We start from the raw sequence: 21,340 nt of genomic DNA on the forward strand, positions 1-21,340 counted from the left end.
CAGGGGACGTCCTGCCCTGCACAGAGACGTGCCCCAGCACCCTCCCGCTCCTGCTACTCCCTTGCTGTGGGGCAGGGCACCCTGGGACCATGGCTGGGACCAGTCTGGCTCCCAACAGCCGTGCTGGAGTCCCGCGTACTGGGACATGTCCAGGCTTGGCACCTTCCTCCAGGGCTCGGTGCCCTGTCACCCTCCTGCCGGCTCCCCACCCGGCCCTGGCCCCTGGGAGCTCCCCCATCCCCACGTGCCCAGCTGCCCCTGCCACAGGCACAGGGGTGCCCGTGCCAACGGGCAGGATGGGGCCAGAGCTGGCAGACCGCATGGGGCCGGTGCCCCGGCCAGGGCCGGGGCCCTTGGGGAGCAGACCCGCGTGCACAACAGAGGTGACGCTGCTGTTTCTGACCCCATGCTTCCTCCTCCCCAGCACTGTCCCCTGCGGGCCCCAGCTGCTGCAGGGTTTGGGGCGCGCTCAACCCTCCCGCCTGTTTTGAATGCGCTTTGCAAGGCAGATCGCGTGGGGCAGGGAGGACTCTGCCCCCCACCGCTGCCCGGCCCAGGCACCGTGTCCCAGTGACAGGGTGATGGGTGGGAGGGCGCGAAATGCAAAGAGCCCTGGCCACCGGTGAGGGTGGTGCGGGGCGTGGGGTGCGGGGCGGCAGCTGCGGCTCAGGCTCTACCGCTGTTCTGCAGCCTTCTCCTGCCCAGGACGGCGGTGCCATGGGCTTTGGGCCGGAGCTGTGGTGCCCGCAGGGGCACAGCGCGCTGCTGCGGCTGCAGGACAGCGAGCTGCGCCTGCTGGAGCTGATGAAGAAGTGGATGTCGCAGCGCGCCAAGAGCGACCGGGAGTACGCGGGGATGCTGCACCACATGTTCTCCCAGCTGGAGAAGCAGGAGGGCACCGGGCAGCTCCGCGCCGGTGACCACGGCAGCCAGATCGGGGAGGTAGGGATGCTGCAGTGCAGGAGTGTGCCCCGCAGAGCCCGGTGCAGCGCGGTGTGGTGCCGGAGGGCAGCCATCCTTGTGCTGTCCCTGACGCCTGCCCCATCCCTGCAGTCCTGGTGGGTGCTGGCGAGCCAGACGGAGATGCTGAGCCAGATCCTGCGACGGCACGCGGAAGAGCTGGCGGCGGGGCCGCTGGCCAAGCTGAGCCTGCTCATCCGCGACAAGCAGCAGCTCCGCAAGGCCTTCAGCGAGCAGTGGCAGCAGCTCAGCCAGGAATATGCCCGGGTACGTGGGTCCCGGCACGGGGAGCAGGCGGCCCGGCCCGGCCTGGCCCCGCTCCCCTGATGGCATCTCCCTCTCCAGACCACGCAGCAGGAGATGGAGAAGCTGAAGGCCCAGTACCGCAGCCTGGCACGCGACAGTGCCCAGGCCAAGCGCAAGTACCAGGAGGCCAGCAAAGGTGCCTGCCAGCCCGTCCCTCCCGGCTCGCCTCAGCGCCCAGTGGGTCAGGGATGGCTGGAGCACCCCGCGCCCCGTGGGACCTGCAACGCAGCCTGGGTCGGGCAGGGGCTCCAGGGGCAGCAGCACTGGGAGAGCCCGGCCTGGCCCCCAGGGAGCTGGGCAAATATTCTGTGGGTTCTGGGCCCGGGGACACCGTGCTGTGGGTTGTGAGCATCCCTGTGCACAGGGAGGTGTGCTGTGACTGCCCCGGACCCAGCCCCAGATCACCTGCCTGCTCTGGGACCCCCCTCCCAGCCCCATCACCACCCCCTGCCCCTGCCCCATCCCTGCCGGGTGCCTGTGACCCTCGCTGGCTGCTCGAGGGGATGCGCCGCAGCACTGGGACCAGCGGCACAGCGGCAGCGGGTGTCTTCCATGGCCTTTCCCCCCAGACAAGGAGCGAGACAAGGCAAAGGAGAAGTATGTACGCAGCCTCTGGAAGCTCTACGCCCTGCACAACCAGTATGTGCTGGCCGTGCAGGCGGCCGCGCTCCACCACCACCACCACTACCAGAGGGCACTGCCCAACCTCCACCAGTCCCTCTACAGCTTGCAGCAGGAGATGGTCCTTGTCCTGTAAGAGCCCTGGCTGCCCGGCATCCTGCTGCCCACCCCACGCCCCACTGTCCGTCCCTGGGGACCCCCATGGCCCCGAGAACTGGCGGTGCTCCCTCCTTCTGCCAGAGTCCTGCCAGCTACGTGCACTTTCCCTGCCCCATCACCTGCAGCCGTCACGGTGATGCCCCACAGTGCCATGAAAGATGTGGGAACCGAGGGCTCAAGCCAGTGGGATGCGGGGACCTTGCAGCCTGGGCAGCAGGGCTGGGGCAGGGGTGGTGGTGCCTGGCCGCAGGGGCCCTGGGCTGGCTGGCACAGGAGCCCGGCAGCCCCCAGCACCTGCATCCCTGCAGGAAGGACATCCTCGGGGAGTACTACAGCATCAGCAGCCTGGTGCAGGACGACGTGCTGGCTGTGCACCAGGAAATTGCCGGTGCCATCCAGGCCATCGACCCAGCCACCGAGTATAGTGGCTTCACCCAGAGCCGCAGGTATGGCCCCGCATGGCTGCAGCCCCTCTGCCGAGCATGGCCCTGCTGGTTGTGGGGCCAGCAGCCAGCACAGGGCGGGTGGGAGGCAGAGCTGCACTGGGTGCCTGCAGGTATGGCTCTGAGGTGCCACTGGCTGTGTCCTTTGACGAGAGCTTGCTGGAGGAGACGGAGGGCCTGGCACCAGGGGAGCTGCAGCTGAATGAACTGACCATCGAGAGCGTCCAGCACGCGTGAGTGGGGCCGGGCCACGGGCAGGGGCTGCCGCTGCCAGCAATAGAGCTCAGCACCATCCAGCACCTGTGTCTCTTGCAGCCTGACATCGCTTGAGGAGGAGCTGGAGGCCGCCACGGAGGCCGTGAGCAGCAAGGAGCAGCGGGTGCGGGAGCTGCAGGCAGAGATCCGGGGCGAGGAGCAGGGCCGGAGCCCCGGGGAGCGGTGAGGTGTGGTGGGTGGGGGGCAAGAGGCTGGGGCTGGCGGGGGCTGACCGCCTTGTCCCATCTCCAGGGTGCACTTGCTGGGCAAGCGGCAGGGGCTGCAGGAGGCGCAGCAGCAGCTTGAGGGCTGCCTCTGCACCCAGGCCAAGCTGCAGGCGCAGCGGGACCTGCTGGCTGGGAAGCTGGCGGAGCTGGGTGCCGGGGAGCCCCTGCCCTCCCTGCCTCTGCAGGAGGACCGGCAGTCGGTCTCCTCCGTGGTGAGTCCTGCCCCGCCGCAGCCCAGGGGCCGCAGGGCTGGGGCATACCAGGCTCGGATTGCCCCCGGCCCAGCACACAGCTGCTTCCTTCCCCCAGGAGCAGGAGCGGAGCGGGGCCACTGCACTGGAGACCCTCAAGAACCACATCTCGGGCATCTTCAGCCCCAAGTACTTGGTGAGTCGCTGGGCACCTCCAGCCACTCCGCTCTCCTGCCTGGCTGCCTTGCCGAGCCTCCCGGCCCGGGGGCACCCGCTACCCTCTGTCTCTGGCCCCACAGCCTCCCTCCTCTCCACGCTCCAGCCCCTCCTGCCACTGCCCCCCCGCCCGCTGCGCCCTGCCCTGGGCACAGCTTCCAGGCACCGCTGCTGCCCCTGCCTGCGGCAGGACCCTGGGGGCACGGCTGGGCTCATGCCTGTCTCCATCCAGCTGCCGCCCCCCGTGCCCCTGATCCCGGAGCTGCAGAAGCCGCTGTGCCAGCAGGTCTGGTACCACGGGGCCATCCCGCGCTCGGAGGTGCAGGAGCTGCTGAGCTGCAGCGGGGACTTCCTGGTGAGGGAGAGCCAGGGCAAGCAGGAATATGTGCTCAGCGTGCTGTGGGACGGGCAGCCCCGGCACTTCATCATCCAGGCTGCCGACGTGAGTGACCACAGGCTGGGAGAGACAGCCGGGGCTGGCCCTGCACAGGCAGGCGGGAGTCCCTGCCTGGGCATGGCCCCTGGCTCTGCAGCCACAGGGCCCCTGGTGTGAGTGCACGGGATGTGTGTGTACGGTACAAGTTGTGTGCACCCACCCTTGCACAGGCCAAGCGTGGAGCGTGGGGTGTGAGCCCTACATTGTGCCTCGGGATTCCCACTTACGCGTGTTTGCCATGCCCAGTGTGCCGTGTGCATGTGTGCACACTCATCCATGCATGCACTCCAGCCCTCGTGAGCACACCCGTGTGTGCGTGCAGGCACAACCCCTCAGCCTCTCCTCCCCACAGAACATGTACCGGCTGGAGGGGGAAGGCTTCCCCACCATCCCGCTGCTCATCGAGCACCTCCTGCAGAGCCAGCAGCCCATCACCCGGAAGAGTGGAATCATCCTGGCCAGGGCCGTGCCCAAGGTGACAGCAGGCAGCGGGGAGGGTGACGAGTCCCCCATGTATGGGGCAGACCCTTCCCCTGCCCACAGCTGGGCTGGGAGCCCCAAGCACGCTTCTCCAGCCAGACGTGGTGACTTGAGAGGGAGCTGCCCGGGCAGGGGCGGGTGTAGGCCTGGGGTGGGCTGGGGGATGGCTCACTGCCTCCGGTGTCCGTTCGCTGCAGGACAAATGGGTGCTTAACCATGAGGACGTGCTGCTGGGAGAGCACATCGGCCGAGTGAGTCAGGGTGCTCTGGTCCCTGCCTGCGTGGGGTCTGTGGGAGGGGAGGGCTGCCCCCAGGGGGTCTGCGGGAGGGCAGGGATTGCCTCAGGCCACACCACGGCAAGCTGGGCAGGTGCACCCATGTCTCTCGGCAGGGTAACTTTGGGGAGGTGTTCAGTGGCCGCCTGCGTGCCGACAACACTCCCGTGGCTGTGAAATCCTGCCGGGAAACCCTCCCGCCTGAGCTCAAGGCCAAGTTCCTGCAGGAAGCCAGGTCTGTGTGGCCATCACCCTTGTCCTGGCCCATCTGTCCGTCCTCAGGACTTGGGGCTGTTCAAACCCCGCTGGGACTGCAGCATCCTTGTGCTGAGGGTCGTGTCCCAGGGCCAGCTGGGCAGAGCGTCCTAGGGACGGCACAGAGGTGGCCTGTGCCCACGGCAGCTGGGCCCCCACACGCTCATGGTGCCTGTCCTTGTCCCCACAGGATCCTCAAGCAGTACAACCACCCAAACATCGTCCGGCTCATTGGCGTCTGCACCCAGAAGCAGCCCATTTATATTGTCATGGAGCTTGTGCAGGGTGAGTGGCCCCGTCCTGCAGCCCCTGTGCTGCCGGGGCAGCCGGTGCGTGTATGTGCAAGCTCGCCACGGCGTGCCAGGGCAGCCGCCCACCAGCTCCGCAATCCTGGGTGCAGGGGGAGACTTCCTGAGCTTTCTGCGCAGCGAGGGGCCCCACCTGCGGGTGAAGGAGCTGATCAAGATGATGGAGAATGCTGCTGCTGGCATGGAGTACCTGGAGAGCAAGCACTGCATCCACAGGTGGGCTCCAGTGGCATGGGCAGGTGCTGGGCAGGGCGAACCCCGGAGCCCTCGCTGGCCCCTGACCGTGCCCGGCGGAGGCCCCTGGGGATGGCCAGGTGTGTGGCTGATGGCTCTGTGCTCTCCTAGGGACCTGGCTGCTCGCAACTGCCTGGTGACAGAGAAGAATGCCCTGAAGATCAGCGACTTCGGGATGTCGCGGGAGGAGGCAGATGGTGTCTACGCCTCCACAGGGGGGATGAAGCAGATCCCCGTCAAGTGGACTGCCCCCGAAGCACTCAATTATGGTATGGGATGGAGCTGGGTACTGCCTGGCAGCGCCACGGCACAGCTGGGAGCTAGGAGTCCGGGCACACCAACCTGCTCCCACGCGCCTGGTCCTGGGGAAGGAGGCAGAGAGAGCTGGGGCACCTCAGCCCTCGTGAGCATGGGCACAGACAGGGCAGTGGTGCCATGGGTGTCCCCAGCCACCAGCATCTGTCCCGCCCTGCATCCCCAGGCCGATACAGCTCTGAGAGTGATGTCTGGAGCTTTGGGATCCTCCTGTGGGAAGCCTTCAGCCTGGGTGCCGTCCCCTATGCCAACCTCAGCAACCAGCAGACACGAGAGGCAGTGGAGCAGGGTAAGGGATGTGACTGGGGTCCATCTTTCAAGGGCCACTGCGGGGTCGTGGGCCCAGCACTGCAGGTCTGCCGTGGAGACATGCTCACAGGATGGGCAGTACAGGTCTGTGGGAGGCAAGGGACCGATGACCCAGGCTGCCATGTCCCCATCCCTGCCACCCCCCAGGCGTGCGGCTGGACCCCCCTGAGCAGTGCCCCGAGGAGGTGTACCGGCTGATGCAGCAGTGCTGGGAGTACGACCCCCGCAAGCGGCCCAGCTTCGGCACCATCCACCAGGACCTCATTGCCATCCGCAAGAGGCACCGGTGAGGGGGAGCACCGGGCTGAGGGCAGCACCCCGTCGGCCCCGCTCTGGATGGCACCGTGTGCCCGGATCCATCCCGCTGGCAGCGCCCACCCCTTGGGCAGGGACTGCCCGGGCAGCGGGTGCGCCCTCCCCAGTCCAGGGCAGGGGGCTCCCGCACGCCCTGGGGACATGGCACCCGCAGCTCCCGCGGGGCTTGATCCGGTGTAATAAACGAACAAGCTCTGCAGCACCGTGTCTGTGGGGGCTATGGGAGGGCACAGACCCCGAGGGGCAGCGGCGCCACGTGCCCACGCTGCGCCCGGGACAGGGTGCACTGGGACAGGACGTCGGCATCTCGACCCGGCCCCTGGGCTACGGGGGGTACGTCCGGGTGAGTCCCCGAGGCTACAGGGGGGTGGCCAAGCCTGCCTCGGAGCCGGGGGCAGTCCCGGCAGGGCCTGTCCCCGGCCCTACGGTGAGACCAGCTCGGCCCCGGGAGCGCGGGGGTCCCGGCCGCGTCGGTCCCGCCCCAGCGGCCGCCCCGCTGCGCTGCCGGGCGGAGTCGCCTCCCGGCGGGGCGGGCGGACGGCGGGGCCGGGGCCGGGGCCGGGCCCGGGGCCGGGAGGGCGGGGCGGCGGGCGGGGCCTGGCCCATCCCGGCCGCGGCAGCCGGCGGGCCCGGGGCGGGCGATGTGAGGAGCCGGAAAGGGCCGCGGAGCCGCCCAGGGTAAGAGCGGAGCGGCCGCGCCCCCGGAGCCGTCCCGCGGTGGGCGGCCCCGGCCCTCCCGGCCCGGCCCGCGCCCCTCCCCGCGCCGCGGCGGGCCGCGGCGCAGAGGCCCCGGGCTGTCCGGCTCGGCGGGGCCGCCGCGGCCTGCTCTGGCCCTGGCCCCCCGTCACCAGCCCCGCGGCGGGCCGGGCCCGCGGCGCCCCTGGGCCTGTGCCGTCCGCCGCGCCGCTCCAGCCCGGGCTATAAATGCCCGGCGCAGATTAGGCAAAGTGGGACGCGGGGGGTCTGGGGGCCCGAGGAGGAGGGGCGCGGGGGGGGGGGCGGCAGGCGGGTAGGCAGGCAGGGGGTGGCCAGGGCACGGAGGCACCGGGCTGGGCTGCCCGACCCCAGGTCCCCGGCAGGGCTCAGCCCGGGGCGGGGGCAGGAGGCACCGGCCCGGCCCGGTCTCCTGGCGGCCTGTCCTGCCACCGCCCCCAGCCCGTTCCTGGCCCCGGCCCCCGGCCGGGCCGGCGGGGACAGCGACGCCGCTCTGCCCCGGTGCAGGTCTGTCCCTGCACCCCTCCGGGATGAAGCTGAAGAAGCAGGTGACAGTGTGTGGAGCTGCCATCTTCTGCGTGGCCGTCTTCTCCCTCTACTTGATGCTGGACCGGGTGCAGCATGACCCCACACGCCACCAGAGTGGGGGCAACTTCCCCAGGGTGAGCGGAAGGGCTGTGGGGACAGGAGAGTGGGCAAGCAGGCCAGGGCTAGCGGGGGCCAACTGGCACAGCCTGAGGCTATTTGGTTGCCTGGGCCGGGACTTGTTTCCTGCTGGTGTCAGTGCATGTGGGGGACGGGACCTGTCTGGCAAAGGGCACCAGAGGCTCTCACTGTGGCATCTGTGTCCCCAGAGTCAGATCTCGGTGCTGCAGAACCGCATTGAGCAGCTGGAGCAGCTGCTGGAGGAGAACCACGAGATTATCAGCCACATCAAGGACTCGGTGCTGGAGCTGACGGCCCACGCAGAGGGGCAGCCGGCATTGCCCCACCACATGCCCAATGGCTCCTGGGTGCTGCCCCCTGAGAGTCGCCCGAGCTTCCTCTCCATCTCCCCACAGGACTGCCAGTTCGCCCTGAGGGGCAAGGGCCAGAGCCCAGACCTGCAGGTGAGGGGCCAGCGTCTCGGCCCAGCGGCTCAGGGCCCATCTCTGCTAGCACGAGGGTGTCCATACCAGGGTGTCCGTGGGGTCCTGGCCCTACTTGGTTGGGGGTCTCTCAATCTGGTGTCTGCCCTGAGTCCTGTCTCCCAACTGCAGATGCTGGCTGTGTACTCCCTGCTGCCCTTTGACAACCAGGACGGTGGCGTGTGGAAGCAGGGCTTCGATATCACTTATGAGCCCAGTGAGTGGGATGCTGAGCCCCTGCAGGTGTTTGTGGTGCCACACTCCCACAACGACCCAGGTGAGTGGTGGGCAAAGGCAGGCAGGGGAGGGGAACGGCTAGCCCAGACCCTGCCACCCCACACTACTGGCAGAGAAGGGCTGGGCCCTCCGCAGTGACGCTCCACGTGTGCTGGCAGGCTGGATCAAGACCTTTGACAAGTACTACTATGACCAGACGCAGCACATCCTCAACAGCATGGTGCTGAAGATGCAGGAGGACCCACGCCGGCGCTTCATCTGGTCCGAGATCTCCTTCTTTTCCAAGTGGTGGGACAACATCAGTGCCCAGAAGCAGGCTGCGGTGCGGAGGTAGGGCTGCCCGCCTGGCCCCAGTGCCCAGCACGGTCTCTGCCCGGAGGCAGGGCACTGCAGGAGGTGTGCCGACTGTGAGCACAGGGTGCGTGAGGGAAGGGCCCTGGGGACACGAAGGCTGCCCTTGCTGCAGTGGAGCATCTGTGGTCTCTGCGCTGTTCGCCATGGGGTGCCCTGGCACTGCCAGCAACCTCTTAGAGCCTTGAGGTGTCAAAACCACAGCAGCGTGCAGTGAGAGCCAGGGTGCTGCAAGCACTGGGGCCTCTGCAGCAGGGGCCTGAGGGGCTGTGGGAGGCAGATCTCACCCTGCGCTGCTCCCTGTGCTCATGGGGCTGGGAAACTCCCTCTTATCACTGTAACCCCAAGCACTGCTGCAGAGCCTGAGCAGGGCCAGCGCCTTGCAAGGTCCAGGGCACCCTCAGGGAGTGGGAGACCTGGAGAGCAGGACTGTGTGGTGGGAGAGGGCCCCCTTGTCATCCCCCCTGCCCTGGGAGGGCTGGGGGTAAAGGACAGAGGGAACATGGGCTACAGGGCACAGCGGAAGGCATTGGCCTGTGTGGGGCTGGGGCCTTGGCCAGTGTGATGCTGTGGAGGGACGTCTGTCTGGGGCTGTGCGTGGGGACAATGCGAGTGCTGCGCAGCAGCCAGTGGTCGCAGAGGCTGCGGGTGGACCCAGGTGTCTCCATGATGGGGGGGAGGCTCTGCCACGGACACACAGCTTGCCATAGGGCTCTGCCCAGAGCTGATCACATCTCGTGTGTCCCCCTTGCAGGCTGGTTGGCAACGGGCAGCTGGAGATGGTGACAGGCGGCTGGGTGATGCCTGATGAGGCCAATTCCCACTACTTTGCCATGATCGACCAGCTGATCGAGGGGCACCAGTGGCTGGAGAAGAACATTGGTGAGAACTGGGTGGGATGCCGGGCAGGAGGGGCAGGATGCTGGTGGGGTCCTGCTTGATGCACCAGCAGGCATACCCTTCCCTGGCAGGAGCCTGCTCATGGGAGGTGCTGCTGGGCCCAGTGTGGGGCTGACAGGTCTCTGTGCCCCCAGGTGTGACGCCTCGGTCGGGCTGGGCCGTCGACCCCTTTGGGCACAGCTCCACCATGCCCTACCTGCTAAAGCGCTCCAACCTGACGGGCATGCTCATCCAGCGCGTGCACTATGCCATAAAGAAGCACTTTGCTGCCACCCAGAACCTGGAGTTCATGTGGAGACAGACATGGGGTGAGGGGCTGCTGGGGAGGGGACTGCAGAGGGGGCCCTGCCAGGGCAGGTGGTGGCAGGGAACAGCTACCAACCATGTTCCTGTGTGGACGGCAAGCTGAGCACTGGGAGGCGATGGCTCTGCCCAGCAGTGGTTTTGCCCTGCAGGACAGCCGCAGGGTGACTCCACTCTGTGCCCAGTGCTCCAGGGGAGGGTGTGGTGCTCTCTGGGCTCCAAGGGCATGTGTGCTGGGTCTGCTCTGCCCCAGCAGTGATCCCCACACCCACGTGCCCGTGGGCGCACCTGCTTGGGGATAGGCAAAGGAGGGCCATTGCTGGTGATCATCTGTCCTTGGCCCCACAGACCCAGATGCCAGCACCGACATCTTCTGCCACATGATGCCCTTCTACAGCTACGACGTACCCCACACCTGTGGGCCAGACCCCAAGATCTGCTGCCAGTTTGACTTCAAGCGCCTGCCGGGTGGCCGGATCAACTGCCCGTGGAAGGTGCCTCCCCGAGCCATCACTGATGCCAACGTGGCAGAGCGGTGAGTACCCGGGGCAGGGGCAAGCAGCTCTGAGCCCCACGGCCCTGTCCAGGAGCCAGCCTCATGCCCTAGCCCCCCTTGGCAGATCCCAGCTGCTGCTGGACCAGTACCGCAAGAAGTCCAAGCTGTACCGCAGCAAGGTGCTGCTGGTGCCCCTGGGAGATGATTTCCGCTACGACAAGCCACAGGAGTGGGATGCCCAGTTCCTCAACTACCAGCGCATCTTTGACTTCCTCAACTCCCGGCCCAACCTCCATGTCCAGGTATGTGCAGGGAGGTCTGGGGCAGCGCAGAGGGCTGGGGGGAGCAGGGCCCCACACAAAGAGGTTGTGGGAAGGCCACATGCAGAGCCCAGTCAGGAGGAGAGCAGTGCCACGAGGTATGGTGGGAGCCCCTGGTCACGAGTGCCATGGCAGCTCCCCAGCGCACTCAGAGCTGCGTGTGCCATCCTGCAGGCGCAGTTTGGGACACTCTCTGACTACTTTGACGCTCTGTACAAGAAGGTGGGCATCGTGCCGGGGATGAAGCCACCTGGGTTCCCAGTGCTGAGTGGGGATTTCTTCTCCTATGCGGACCGGGAGGATCACTACTGGACAGGCTACTACACCTCCCGGCCTTTCTACAAGAGCCTGGATCGGGTGCTGGAGGCCCACCTCCGGTGAGGGGACTCGGGCTGGGCCTGGGGCAGGGGTTTTGTGCAGGGGGCACAGGCAAGGGTTGACCGGGCAGCACCCAGAGGCCCCGCAGTCCCCCAGTCTGTGCCCAGCTGCCAGCACGCTGGGAGTGGCCCAGGCAATGCCAAGCCCTCTCCCAGCGCCCACCAGCCCTCCCCGAGGCCAGCCCCCTGTGCATGGAAAGCACACGGGCTGGGCACCAGGCACCAGGGCAGGCTGGGCTGGCTGCTCCTCCTCTGCCCTCTGTTCTGGCACTGGTCGGCCCAGAGTGTTAGGGCACCGGAGCAGGGACCCTCAGTGACTCTGTCCCTGTGCAGGGGGGCAGAGATCCTGTACAGCCTGGCACTCGCCCACTCCCGCCATGCTGGTGCTGACGGCAGGTACCCACTCTCCGACTACGCTCTGCTGAGCAATGCCCGCCGCAACTTGGGCCTCTTCCAGCACCATGATGCCATCACCGGCACTGCCAAGGAGGCTGTGGCAGTTGACTATGGAGTGCGGTGCGTGCAGGGGGCCAGGGCACAGCCCTGAGGGGACTGTCTCGGATGAGGGCTGGTGGGCATGGGGCTGGGAGCATGGTTGGGTGTGGGGGTCCTGTGAGGCCCCTCTCCCAGGGGGAAGTGAGGAGTGTGGGGGGATGCTGGGACAGGACAAGGGGATGGCCATGGGTGGCTCACTCTGCCTGTGCCTCAGGCTGCTCCACTCTCTCACGAACCTCAAGCGTGTCATCATCAATGCTGCGCATTACCTCGTGCTGGGGGACAAGGACACCTACCGCCACAACCCCACTGCACCCTTCCTTGGCATGGTGAGCAGCACCCTGCCGCATGGCTCCCCATGCCGCAGCATGCTGGGCCATGCTGGGGCAGCTGTCCCCATGCCCCCAGGGAGCACAGCCCTGCCTGCCCACTCGGTGCTGGCCGGGGGCCCGGGGAAAGGGTCCCCGCCTTTGCCTGTGTCCCTGGGCCCAGCTGGCAGGGGTGGTGGGTGCACCTCAGCTCTGACTGCTTCTCTCCCCAGGATGACACACGCCCCAACCAGGACTCCCTCCCGGAGAGAACAGTTGTCAAACTGGATGCCTCACCCCGGTAGGGCCTGCCTACCTTGCTCTTGGGGCTTGTGGGGCTGTCAGGGGGGGCCTGAGACTCTGTGAAGCAGTTGGGTGGGTGCATGGGACCTGTGGGTGGTGTGGGGCATGGGGCATCCAGGATGCTGTGGGGCTGGGGTGCCCATCCCTGTGTGACCTCACCTGCAGGTTCCTGGTGGTGTTCAACCCACTGGAGCAGGAGCGCCTGAGTGTTGTGCCGGTGCTGGTGGACTCCCCAAATGTGCGTGTGCTCTCTGAGGAGGGGCAGCCCCTGCCTTCCCAGCTCAGTGCACACTGGGGCTCCGCCACTGACGTGGTGCCTGATGTCTACCAGGTATGGGGTGCCCCGGTGCCACTGCCCAGCCCATCCTCAGCCTGCACAGCCCGTGTGTGCCAGCCTCCCATCCTCACACACTGCCCCCACGGCAGGGACACTCCGTGAGCCCTCCTCTGTGGCAACAAGTGTCCCTGCATCCCAACACAAGCTCCCACCGCTCGCGAACGCCCAGGCCCCCGCGCACGTGCCCCCTCAGCAGAGGCTCCCGAAGCACTGAGCCAGGGTCTTTGCCCTGCCAACAGCCAGCCAGTCCCCACACGCTGGCTGCCCTCCTATGGAGGGGCTGGCTCAGGTCTCCATGCTGCCTGCAGGTATCTGTCCTGGCCCGTCTGCCTGCACTGGGGCTGCGTGTGCTGCAGCTGCACAAGTCCTTTGACAGCCATGCCGCACTGAAGTCCTCCGTGCGCCTCTACCTGCACGGCCGGGACTTGCCTGTGCACAAGCAGGAGGCTATACCCCTGCACGTCTTCCCGGCCACCGCCGAGGACTTCTGCCTGGAGAACCAGCACCTGCAGGCCTGCTTCTCGGGACGCTCGGGCCTGCTGCAGGCAAGTGCAGGGGTCTGATGGGTGGCGGGGTGAAGGAGGGGAGGGAAACAACAGCGCTGCCTCGTGCAAGGTGTGCTCACAGCTGTGCTGACCTGTGCCCCGCAGAGCATCCGCCGAGCTGGAGAGGAGCGGGAGCAGAGGGTGAGCAGCAAGTTCCTCGTCTATGGCACCAGGACCTCCAAGGACAAAAGTGGAGCCTATCTCTTTCTGCCTGATGGCGAGGCCAAGGTATGGGGACTGCCTCCAAGAGCCAGCTGGCAGACGTGCCTGCGGCCACATGACAGTCCTGCAGGCAGCAGCCTCAATGCAGCTCTCCTTCCCTCACAGCCCTATGCCCCCAAGGACCCCCCAGTAGTGCGGGTGACGGAGGGACCCCTCTTCTCAGAGGTCGCTAGCTACTACCAGCATGTCCAGACTGTGGTGCGGCTTTACAACGTGCCAGGTGAGACAGCATGAGGCTGTGCCAGGGAGGTCGTTGGCCCGGGGGCACTGGGTGATGCTGCCCATGGGGCCCAGCCCCTCACTGCCTGCCCACAGGGGTGGAGGGCCTGTCCCTGGACATGTCTTGCCTGGTGGACATCCGTGACCACATCAACAAGGAGCTGGCCCTGCGCTTCAGCACTGACATTGAGAGTGATGACACCTTCTTCACGGACCTCAATGGTTTCCAGGTATCCAGCAGCCTGGGGAGGGATGGCAGCTGTCCACAGGGGGACAGTGCGCTGCCACCCAGCACCGAGCACTGTGGGAGCCACCTCCAGCTGCTAACCTCTGTCCCTCGGCAGATCCAGCCCCGCAGATACCAGGGGAAGCTGCCGCTGCAGGCCAACTTCTACCCCATGCCTGCCATGGCCTACATCCAAGACACACAGAGCCGCCTGACGCTGCACACAGCCCAGGCCCTGGGGGTCTCCAGCCTCGGCAGTGGTGAGTCGGCCCCACCGGGGCCATGGGGCATCAGGGGGCCTGCCGCAGAACCAGGGCTGCCGTCCTCAGGAGATACTGGGGAAGAGGGTGCCGCAGGGTGGGCACAGGGGGATGGTGGGGAGGAAGGTGCTGTGGGCTGGGGCCAGGGTGCCCTGGTCCTGCTGTCTCTGGGGACTCCCTGGCTACCCCCAGTCCGGTGGGAGCATCTCCATGCGTGGCAGGAGAGGGGCCGAGCAGGGCAGCTGGCTCGTGTTAAAGCCTGGCACGCTGGGTCCTGCTCTCTCCAGGCCAGCTGGAGGTGATCCTGGACCGGCGCCTCATGCAGGATGACAACCGGGGCCTGGGCCAAGGGCTGAAGGACAACAAGCGGACCTGCAACCGGTTCCGCCTCCTCCTGGAGCGCCGTGCCACTGCCAACAAGGTGCGTGGGCTGAGGCCACAGGACTGGGGTCAGGCACAGTGCCGCTCGCCCGGAGAGCCCGGCCCTGCCTTGGGACGGAGCAGGGTGGAGGTGTCTGCAGAAAGCCACATGTGTGATTGGGTGCAGGGTCTCTGCCCTCTCTGTCCCGTGGCCCTCCTGGCCATCATACTGGCACGGCACAGGGATGGGCCGTGCCTTGAGCAGGGGGGTGTGGGGAGGATGGGACTGTGAACCGTGGTCTGTCCCACAGATGGGGTGCAGAGCCATGTCGCCCTTGTAATCAGTGTTCTTGTCCTGTCCCCTTGCTGCTCTCTATGTGTGCACCATGTCACCCATTCAGAGCTCCAGCTTCTTTTCCAAACTGGCCTCCATGTTTAAAGCCTTGGGCTTCCCCGGCGCCAGGACTGGCAGCCCAGAGGTAATGGCCAGCCTGGCTCCACTGTCTCTCCCTGTCTTGTGCACTAGCTGCTAGCGACTAGCCTAGCCAGGCCCTGTAGCAGCCCCGTAGTCTGACCGTCGGCTAGCTGGGGTCCATGCAGGCTGCCCAGCCGGCAGCTGCTCCCTCTGTTTGGGCGCTGGGGAGGGTGTCATGTCTGGTTGGGTGCAGCCTGGGGTGCTGGGCAGGTGCCTGTTCTCTGAGCGCTGCTGGAGAGGCTGCAAGGAGCATGAGGCCCTGTGGGCCCTCTCCAGGCTCTGCTGCCTGACCCTGCTGCTCCCCTGGCCTGTGCTGACCCGTGTGCTCTTTGGCCTATGCAGGACGGCCGCCCGATCAGCTTCCCCTCCCTGCTGAGCCACATCACCTCCATGCACCTGAACGCCGAGGCCCTGGTCATGCCCGTGGCCCACGAGAAGCCAGCCCCGCCAGCCCTGCGCTCATTCATGCCCCTTTCCACCACTCTCCCCTGTGACTTTCACATCCTCAACCTGCGGATGCTGCAGGCAGAGGTGAGCTGCACCCTGTGAGCGGGGCAGGCATGGCCTGGGGGCAGCAGGACGCTTGGGGTGTCTCGCACTCGCTGTCCCCAGCATTCACCTCACACCCTGGCTCCCCAGCAGGATGACTCGCTACCCTCAGCTGAGGCAGCCCTGATCCTGCACCGCAAAGGCTTTGACTGCAGCCTGGAGGCCAAGAACCTGGGGTTTAACTGCACCACCAGCCAAGGCAAGGTAAGACTATGCTGCCACCTCCACTCACTGCTGGGTCAGAGCCAGGCAGGAGCCCCTGGCATGTCTGGCACCATGCCTGACTCCTGTGCTCGTGCCAAGCCAGGATGGAGGCTGGAGGGGGCCCCCAGGTGCCCCAGCACCAGCGTCCCAGAACCAATGGCTAGTCAAGAGTCCCACAGCACAGCATGCAGCCACACTCTGCCCCTTGCCCAGGCAAAGCTGGAGAATGTTCATTTCTCACAAAGTGGGTCTGAAGCCTTCCATGAGTCCTGCATCCCCCAGTGGGGAAGGGCAGAGCCTGGGTCAGCGTGGTGCCATGGGGGGCCTGCGAACCAGCTGTTGGTACAGTGCTGCGTGCATGGTGCACAGTGCTGCACTGCCAGGCACCACGTCCCACTCATCTGGGCCACCTGCCCTTCTCCCTCCTCTCTCCCTAGCTGGCCCTGGGCAGCCTGTTCCAGGGGCTGGAGCTGGGCTCACTGCAGCCCACCTCGCTGACCTTGATGTACCCGCTGGGCACGGCCTCCAACAGCACCAACATCCACCTGGACCCCATGGAAATAGCCACTTTCCGCATCCGCCTGGGGTAGTATCTTCTGGAGCAGGAGAGGAGGAGACTGGCTGGGCAGCGTGGGAGCAGCCCCTGAGCCCGGCAGCACTGGCATGGCCTGGGAGAGGCTGGGCCAGCAGGTCCGTCACAGGCGGGCGGGTGCTGGGCAGGAGGTGCCGGACTTGCAAAGGCTGCTGCCTTCTAATTTATTAGTCCTGTGTTCTCAGATAGATTTCAGAAGTGAACTGCTGTGGCAGGGCTGTGCAGAGGCTGTCAGATGCTGCCTGGGCATAAAGGCCACGGGCCAGGCACTGCTCCGAGCAGAGCATGCTGCTGGCAGGATGGGCACAGCTGCCCTGCTGTGTTTGCATGGCTGCCCGGGAGGGTACCCACCCCAGTGTCTTGGGGCAGGGGCCTGTGCTGGGCTCCCCCTGACCCATGAGGCAGCACGGGGGCTGCCAGGAGCCTGGCGGGACTGGGGCAGCTGGCCAGGGAAGTGCTGTGGACTGGAGACTGAGCTCGCCTGGAGCTTGTAGGAAACACAAGGCTGTTTCAAAAGGCCTCTGTCTATGTCTGGTTTGTGATTCTCGCACTGGTTGCATGGGGGAGTGAGAACACTGCTCCACGGGGAGACGGGGCAGCACCCCGAGGCAGCAGGGAGGCAGACTGGGAGCTGTGGCCAGGACCAGTCTGGGTGCGCTGGGCAGGCTGCCCAGGCTGGGCTGCGCTGTGCTCGGTGGGGTCTGTGGCCCGCCAGTGCTCCCAGGGCTGCGCCAGCCGTGAGGCCCTGGGCATGTGTGGGAGGCCGGGGCAGGGCCAGGCCTCGCCATGCTCAGCAACAGGCAGCGCCTGGTGCTGGTGGGAGCAAGGGGGATGGGTGGAGACCAAAGTTAGGCAGCTCCCTGTGTAGGCAGCATCACATGGGTTAAGCATGGGACTGGCCTCTCCCAAATTCAGTGCCTTTAGCCCCCTTTCTGTGTGAGCCTGGCAGCTGGGTCTCCACTGAGCTCTGGCTGCCTGCAGCTGAGGGGCAGGTGCTGACAGCCACCGGAGTCCCCCTGGTGCCCCAGGAAGGGCGCCCAGCCCAGCAGGGAGGGGATGGGGGGATATCATCTGCTGCAGCCCCAGCATGTGCACCCCTGTGCTGCTGTGGCGAGCGCCTGGCACAGCAGCCTCTCAGGGCCAGAAGTGCCAACTGCTCTCGGGGCTGAAACGCCTGCAGCTACTGGGGGAGCTGGCCCCTGCTCCTGTGCACGGGGCCGTGGGGCGCTGCCGGCTGTGCCCGGCTGTCCAGAGCAGGCTGAGGCGGAGTGCTGCAAAGCCCTGAGCTGGCTGCTATGCTCTGGTACTAGAGGAGCCTGGCTGGCAGGTCTGCAGTGCCCCAGGGTCTGTGGGAAGCCATGGCACCAGGAGCATCCTCCCAGTTGCTGTTGGTACCGCAGGGGCTGCTGCGCTCCCTTGGTCCCCCTGGGGATAATTACTTCAAAGGGGTGCCAGCGGAGAGGGCTGCGGGGAGGGCCAAGCGAGGAGGTGGTGCTGGCTGAGCTCTGTCTTGGTCTCCTACACAGCCCACAGCCCACAGGCTCAGCCACATCCTTGCACACCCACGGCCCTGAGAATGGGCAGAGCACACGGAGCCAGCATGGACCAGCCCTGGCAACTCAGCCCCTCGCACCGCCCCAGGGGTGGCTGGCACAGGGCAGCACTGCGGGGCAGGGTATCAGGCCTGGTGCACGGCTGGGGGTTTGAGCACACTGCAGGGCTGTGCCAGGGAGCACGGGGCAGCATGGCACGGGCACAGCATGCCACTAGTGGCTCTGCTGGAGCCTGGCTAATGGCATGGCTGGTGGGGAGCCAGGCTGCTGGCACAGGGCCCACTGTCCGCTGGGGCTGGGCTGCTGAGAGGCTGCGGCACAGCCTGCCTGCCCACAGCCCAAGGGCCAGGCACTAGCCCCGTGCCCCAGCCCGGCCTGTGGCCCTTGCCCGCAAGGGCAGGATCCCCAGACAGGCTGAGATGCCCAACCAGGGCCCAGGGACCCGGCAGCCAGTGCCCTGCTGCAGGGTGGAGAATGCACCTCCCGTCCCATACTTGGTCCCCAAGAAGCTCATTAGCAATGCTCCCGCCTACCGCCCGGGTCCCTGCGGAGAGGGCAGCAAGTGCAGGAGGCTCTAATGGCTCCAAGCAGCTCTTGATGGGCCGTGATGGAGGCGGGAGCAGGAGGGGCTGTGGTTTCTGCCTCCGCCGGAGCCAGAGCTGCCTCCGCTACAGCTGCCTCTGCCCAGGGTCGGCTGGAAAGATGCTGGGTGGGCTTCTGCTCCGGCTGCTCCTTGCCTCAGCTCTGTGCCCCGGCCTCCTCGGGACAGGTACAGCCTTGCTCCCGCTCCTCCTCTTCCCTGAACCCGTCCTCCCTGCTGGGGCCTTGTCCCTTGTGGGCTGCTCCTGAACAGCCCCCGATGGAGGCTGCAGGGTCTGGGCTGGGATGCGGCGGTCTGTGCTGGGGATGGTGGCCCAGGGGTGGTGGTGCTGGGGCTGGTCTCACTGTAGCACATCTGTGAGGTGAGAAGTGCTGTCCCTGTGGGGTGGTGGGAAACAGGAAGGGGGTTCAGCATGGGGAGATTGGGGCTGGCCCAGGGCCTTTCCTCTCAGCCGCCATCACTCTCCTCACCTATGTTTGCCCTTGCTAGTGCAAGGGTGAGTGCTGGAGGTCACAGCACACATGGGGCCAGGGCCACCAGCTCTGGGTGGGGCTGTGCTCAGCTGGTGCTGCCTGTCGGGCTGTAGGCCAGCTGAGACCTGAACCCACCCTGACGACAGAGCTTGGGGGTCCTGTGCTGTGGTGGTGAGGCCCCATGGGACCAGGGTGCTCCCAGACGGGCCTGGTGCTGGGGCTGAGGAAGGCTCCACTCTGCAGCGTCCCTGTGAGGGCCACCTCTCTGGAGCTGGCAGCCCATCCCACTGGGCCTGTGCTGACTGCCGGCACAGCGACTCGCCTCGACGCAGGGGCAAAGCCCAGCGCATGCCCCGTTCACAGCCTTTGCAGCACCCCGCAGTGGGGTCTGAGCCCAGGCACTCGCCAAGCGTCTGCTTCTCACTACAGTCTCAGTGCAGAACCTGCACCTCTGCGAGGGCTACGTGGGCCCTGATGGCCACTACCACCCTGGCTTCTACTGCCCACGGCTGACAGACCCGACTGGCCACCGCTACTGCTGCCACCCCAGCCCACGCACTCTCAAGTCTTGCTGCTCCCAGCTGGCCATGGAGGCCCTCACCGGGGTGAACCTCTCCAGCCTGGCCAGCCCGGGCCTCCTCCGGTGAGCAGCGCTGCAGCCCGGCTGTGATGCTGGTGAGGCGGGGGCGGGCGGCAGGGGCTCCCAGCACGGCCCTGGGGGCTGGCACGGTGTCACCCTGGGGCCCAAAGCCGGCCCCGGCTGGGCCCTCCCCGGCACAGGGGTGCCGGGGGCGGGCCGCGGCTGCCCCCTCCTGAGGTGCCCCCCCCGCAGGAACCCGCTGGCCCTGCCCTTCGTGGGGCTCTACGGGCTCCTCGTCCTCCTCCTCATGGCCGTTGACCTCTTCCACTTCTACCGGACCCGGCGCTGCCGCCTCGGCCGCCTCCTGCTCCGCGCCCGCCGCCCACCCTGTGGCCACGCGGGCGTGCGCCAGCCCCGCTCCCGGCCGCCCCGCGGTGCCTGCGCCCCCGGGGGGCTCCCGCCGCCGCCCCGCGGTGCCCCCGGCCGGGCCTGTTGATGGGGGCGGGGGGCGGGGGGGGGGGGGGAGCCGCGGGCGGGGAGTACCTCTGGGCCGGGGGTCCCCGCCCGGGGGTGCGACGGGGGGAGGGGCGGGGGAGTGGGCACGCGGGGATACAAGCACCAGATCGCACGTGGCCGGGGCCGCCGGGCGGCGCTGTAGCTGCTGCCCGCCCCGCCCCTTCCGCCACCGTTCCGTCACGTGACACTGACGGTGGCGTCCGGGTTCCCCGGGCGATCGGTGGTGACGTCACGGGCGTGGCGAGAGCGGCGAGATGGAGGAGGCGGTGAGCGAGGGCCAGGCGGGCGGAGGTTGCCGCCGGGGTCTTGGGGGCTGCGGCCGCCGGGGCCGCTGGGGCCGGGCCCAGCGTGGTGGGAGGCCGGTGTCCATGGCCCGTCCCGGGGCGGCCACGGGCGGCGGGTCCTGTCCCAGGGCCCCTGTCCCGGGCCCAGCCCCGGGGCAGCCGGGGCGCAGCCGCCCGTGCGGGGGCCGGGGCCGTGCCCAGCCCCCCCGGCGCGCGTGTCCCAGCCGGTGCCCGTCGGCAGGTGACGGCGGGGCAGCTGCGGGAGCGGGGCAACGCGCTCTTCCAGGCGGGGGACCACGCCGCGGCCCTCGCTCTCTACACGCAGGCGCTGGGCCTCTGCGACGCTGAGCCAGAGCGAGCCGTGCTGCACCGCAACCGGGCCGCCTGCTACCTGAAGTTGGTGAGAGGGGCGGGTGTGTCACCGCGGGCCCTGCAGGAACCTGTCCGGCTGCCCTGGCCGGCTGGGGCTGTGCTGCTGGCGGCTGCCCCGGCCCATCCGCCTTCGCCAGCTGTGCGCCTGCACTGGGCAGCCCTGTTGGTTCCCAGGCAGGGCGCTCTTGGTCTCCGGGTAGGACACTCTCTGGTGTTTTCTCTGCTTGCCTTTTTTCCTGGCCCTGATTGCTGTTCCATGCTGCCCCGGCTGGGCTGTCAGGGCCACGGCAGGGCACACCCATCCATGCCTGGACTGTGCATATGCCGTGGGGCTGATCTCCCAGCGTGGAACTGTCTCTGAGGCAAGGGGGAACACAAGGGACTTCAGGGGCTCAAGGAGAAAGGGAGCATTTGAAAAGCATCAGAGGCCTTGGGGCTCCTTGGGGACCCTGTGGGGGTTGCATTCTGGAAAGGACAGGATGCCCTACTGGGCTGGCTTACTGTCCTCAGTGATACTGTTTCCATTCTTGAACCCCATGGTCCTTTCCCTGTCCTCCTCTCTAAAGCAGCTGTCTCTGCCTGCAGCAGACTGAACTGAGTTAGGCCTGCACAGGCAGTGCATCACGCGTTTCCCTCTTGCTGACTCTTTCTCTCTCTGCAGGAGGACTACGCCAAGGCAGAGGCTGATGCATCTAAAGGTACTGTCAGTGGTGCCTGGCAAGGGACTGGCCTCTGT

The 21,340-nt window shown here is 67.2% G+C and overlaps 4 protein-coding genes across 7 annotated transcripts in view; all 4 read left to right on the forward strand.

Moving 5' to 3' along the window:
• Window positions 1-702: 702 nt before the first annotated feature.
• FES (FES proto-oncogene, tyrosine kinase) lies at window positions 703-6,386 on the forward strand. The gene is made up of 18 exons (XM_082004946.1): window positions 703-942; window positions 1,054-1,227; window positions 1,306-1,402; window positions 1,836-2,019; window positions 2,355-2,492; window positions 2,603-2,722; window positions 2,805-2,927; window positions 2,997-3,183; window positions 3,281-3,358; window positions 3,611-3,820; window positions 4,167-4,289; window positions 4,492-4,545; window positions 4,686-4,804; window positions 5,015-5,109; window positions 5,225-5,348; window positions 5,478-5,635; window positions 5,848-5,970; window positions 6,138-6,386. Exons 1-18 carry the CDS (start codon window positions 718-720, stop codon window positions 6,278-6,280), a joined length of 2,475 nt encoding a protein of 824 aa, XP_081861072.1. The 5' UTR covers window positions 703-717; the 3' UTR covers window positions 6,281-6,386.
• Window positions 6,387-7,549: 1,163 nt separating this feature from the next.
• Window positions 7,550-16,223, forward strand: MAN2A2 (mannosidase alpha class 2A member 2; the record flags this gene model as incomplete). 4 transcript variants are annotated; one of them, XM_082005141.1, is made up of 23 exons in its annotated part: window positions 7,550-7,681; window positions 7,874-8,128; window positions 8,279-8,423; window positions 8,542-8,713; window positions 9,489-9,616; window positions 9,769-9,942; window positions 10,286-10,472; window positions 10,558-10,735; window positions 10,928-11,130; window positions 11,464-11,646; window positions 11,840-11,954; window positions 12,167-12,234; window positions 12,402-12,567; window positions 12,882-13,118; window positions 13,224-13,346; window positions 13,446-13,560; window positions 13,656-13,789; window positions 13,904-14,045; window positions 14,333-14,466; window positions 14,807-14,890; window positions 15,223-15,411; window positions 15,523-15,633; window positions 16,071-16,223. In XM_082005141.1, 23 exons carry the CDS (start codon window positions 7,550-7,552, stop codon window positions 16,221-16,223), a joined length of 3,528 nt encoding a protein of 1,175 aa, XP_081861267.1. The 4 variants fall into 4 exon arrangements, with proteins under 4 accessions (XP_081861267.1, XP_081861268.1, XP_081861269.1 ...); XM_082005142.1 differs by having other exon boundaries at window positions 14,807-14,884; XM_082005143.1 differs by lacking the exon at window positions 14,807-14,890.
• A 788-nt stretch (window positions 16,224-17,011) lies between these two features.
• On the forward strand, window positions 17,012-20,119 carry LOC309408998 (protein shisa-like-1; the record flags this gene model as incomplete). Its single annotated transcript, XM_082005038.1, has 3 exons — window positions 17,012-17,072; window positions 19,282-19,495; window positions 19,685-20,119. The coding sequence occupies 3 exons, from the start codon at window positions 17,012-17,014 to the stop codon at window positions 19,926-19,928; spliced, it is 519 nt and encodes a 172-aa protein (XP_081861164.1). The 3' UTR covers window positions 19,929-20,119.
• An 83-nt stretch (window positions 20,120-20,202) lies between these two features.
• Window positions 20,203-21,340, forward strand: part of RCCD1 (RCC1 domain containing 1) — a gene marked incomplete at its 5' end in the record, with an annotated part of 7,862 nt that continues 6,724 nt past the window's right edge. The window contains 3 exons of the mRNA XM_082005039.1: window positions 20,203-20,214; window positions 20,474-20,632; window positions 21,266-21,307. Coding sequence (XP_081861165.1) covers window positions 20,203-20,214; window positions 20,474-20,632; window positions 21,266-21,307 — 213 coding nt within the window. The remainder of the gene's footprint in view (window positions 20,215-20,473; window positions 20,633-21,265; window positions 21,308-21,340) is intronic.

The sequence above is a fragment of the Phaethon aethereus genome (genome assembly GCF_964289735.1).
Source record: "Phaethon aethereus genome assembly, chromosome: 12".
In the NCBI taxonomy this organism is placed as follows: domain Eukaryota; kingdom Metazoa; phylum Chordata; class Aves; order Phaethontiformes; family Phaethontidae; genus Phaethon; species Phaethon aethereus.

Excerpts from the sequence above, each read along its gene's own strand:
- FES (XM_082004946.1), top strand. The coding sequence starts at position 718 with ATGGGCTTTGGGCCGGAGCTGTGGTGCCCGCAGGGGCACAGCGCGCTG. Across the intron at positions 1,403-1,835 it reads GTACCAGGAGGCCAGCAAAG|ACAAGGAGCGAGACAAGGCA; the intron begins GTGCCTGCCAGC and ends CTTTCCCCCCAG. Across the intron at positions 5,349-5,477 it reads AGCAAGCACTGCATCCACAG|GGACCTGGCTGCTCGCAACT; the intron begins GTGGGCTCCAGT and ends GTGCTCTCCTAG.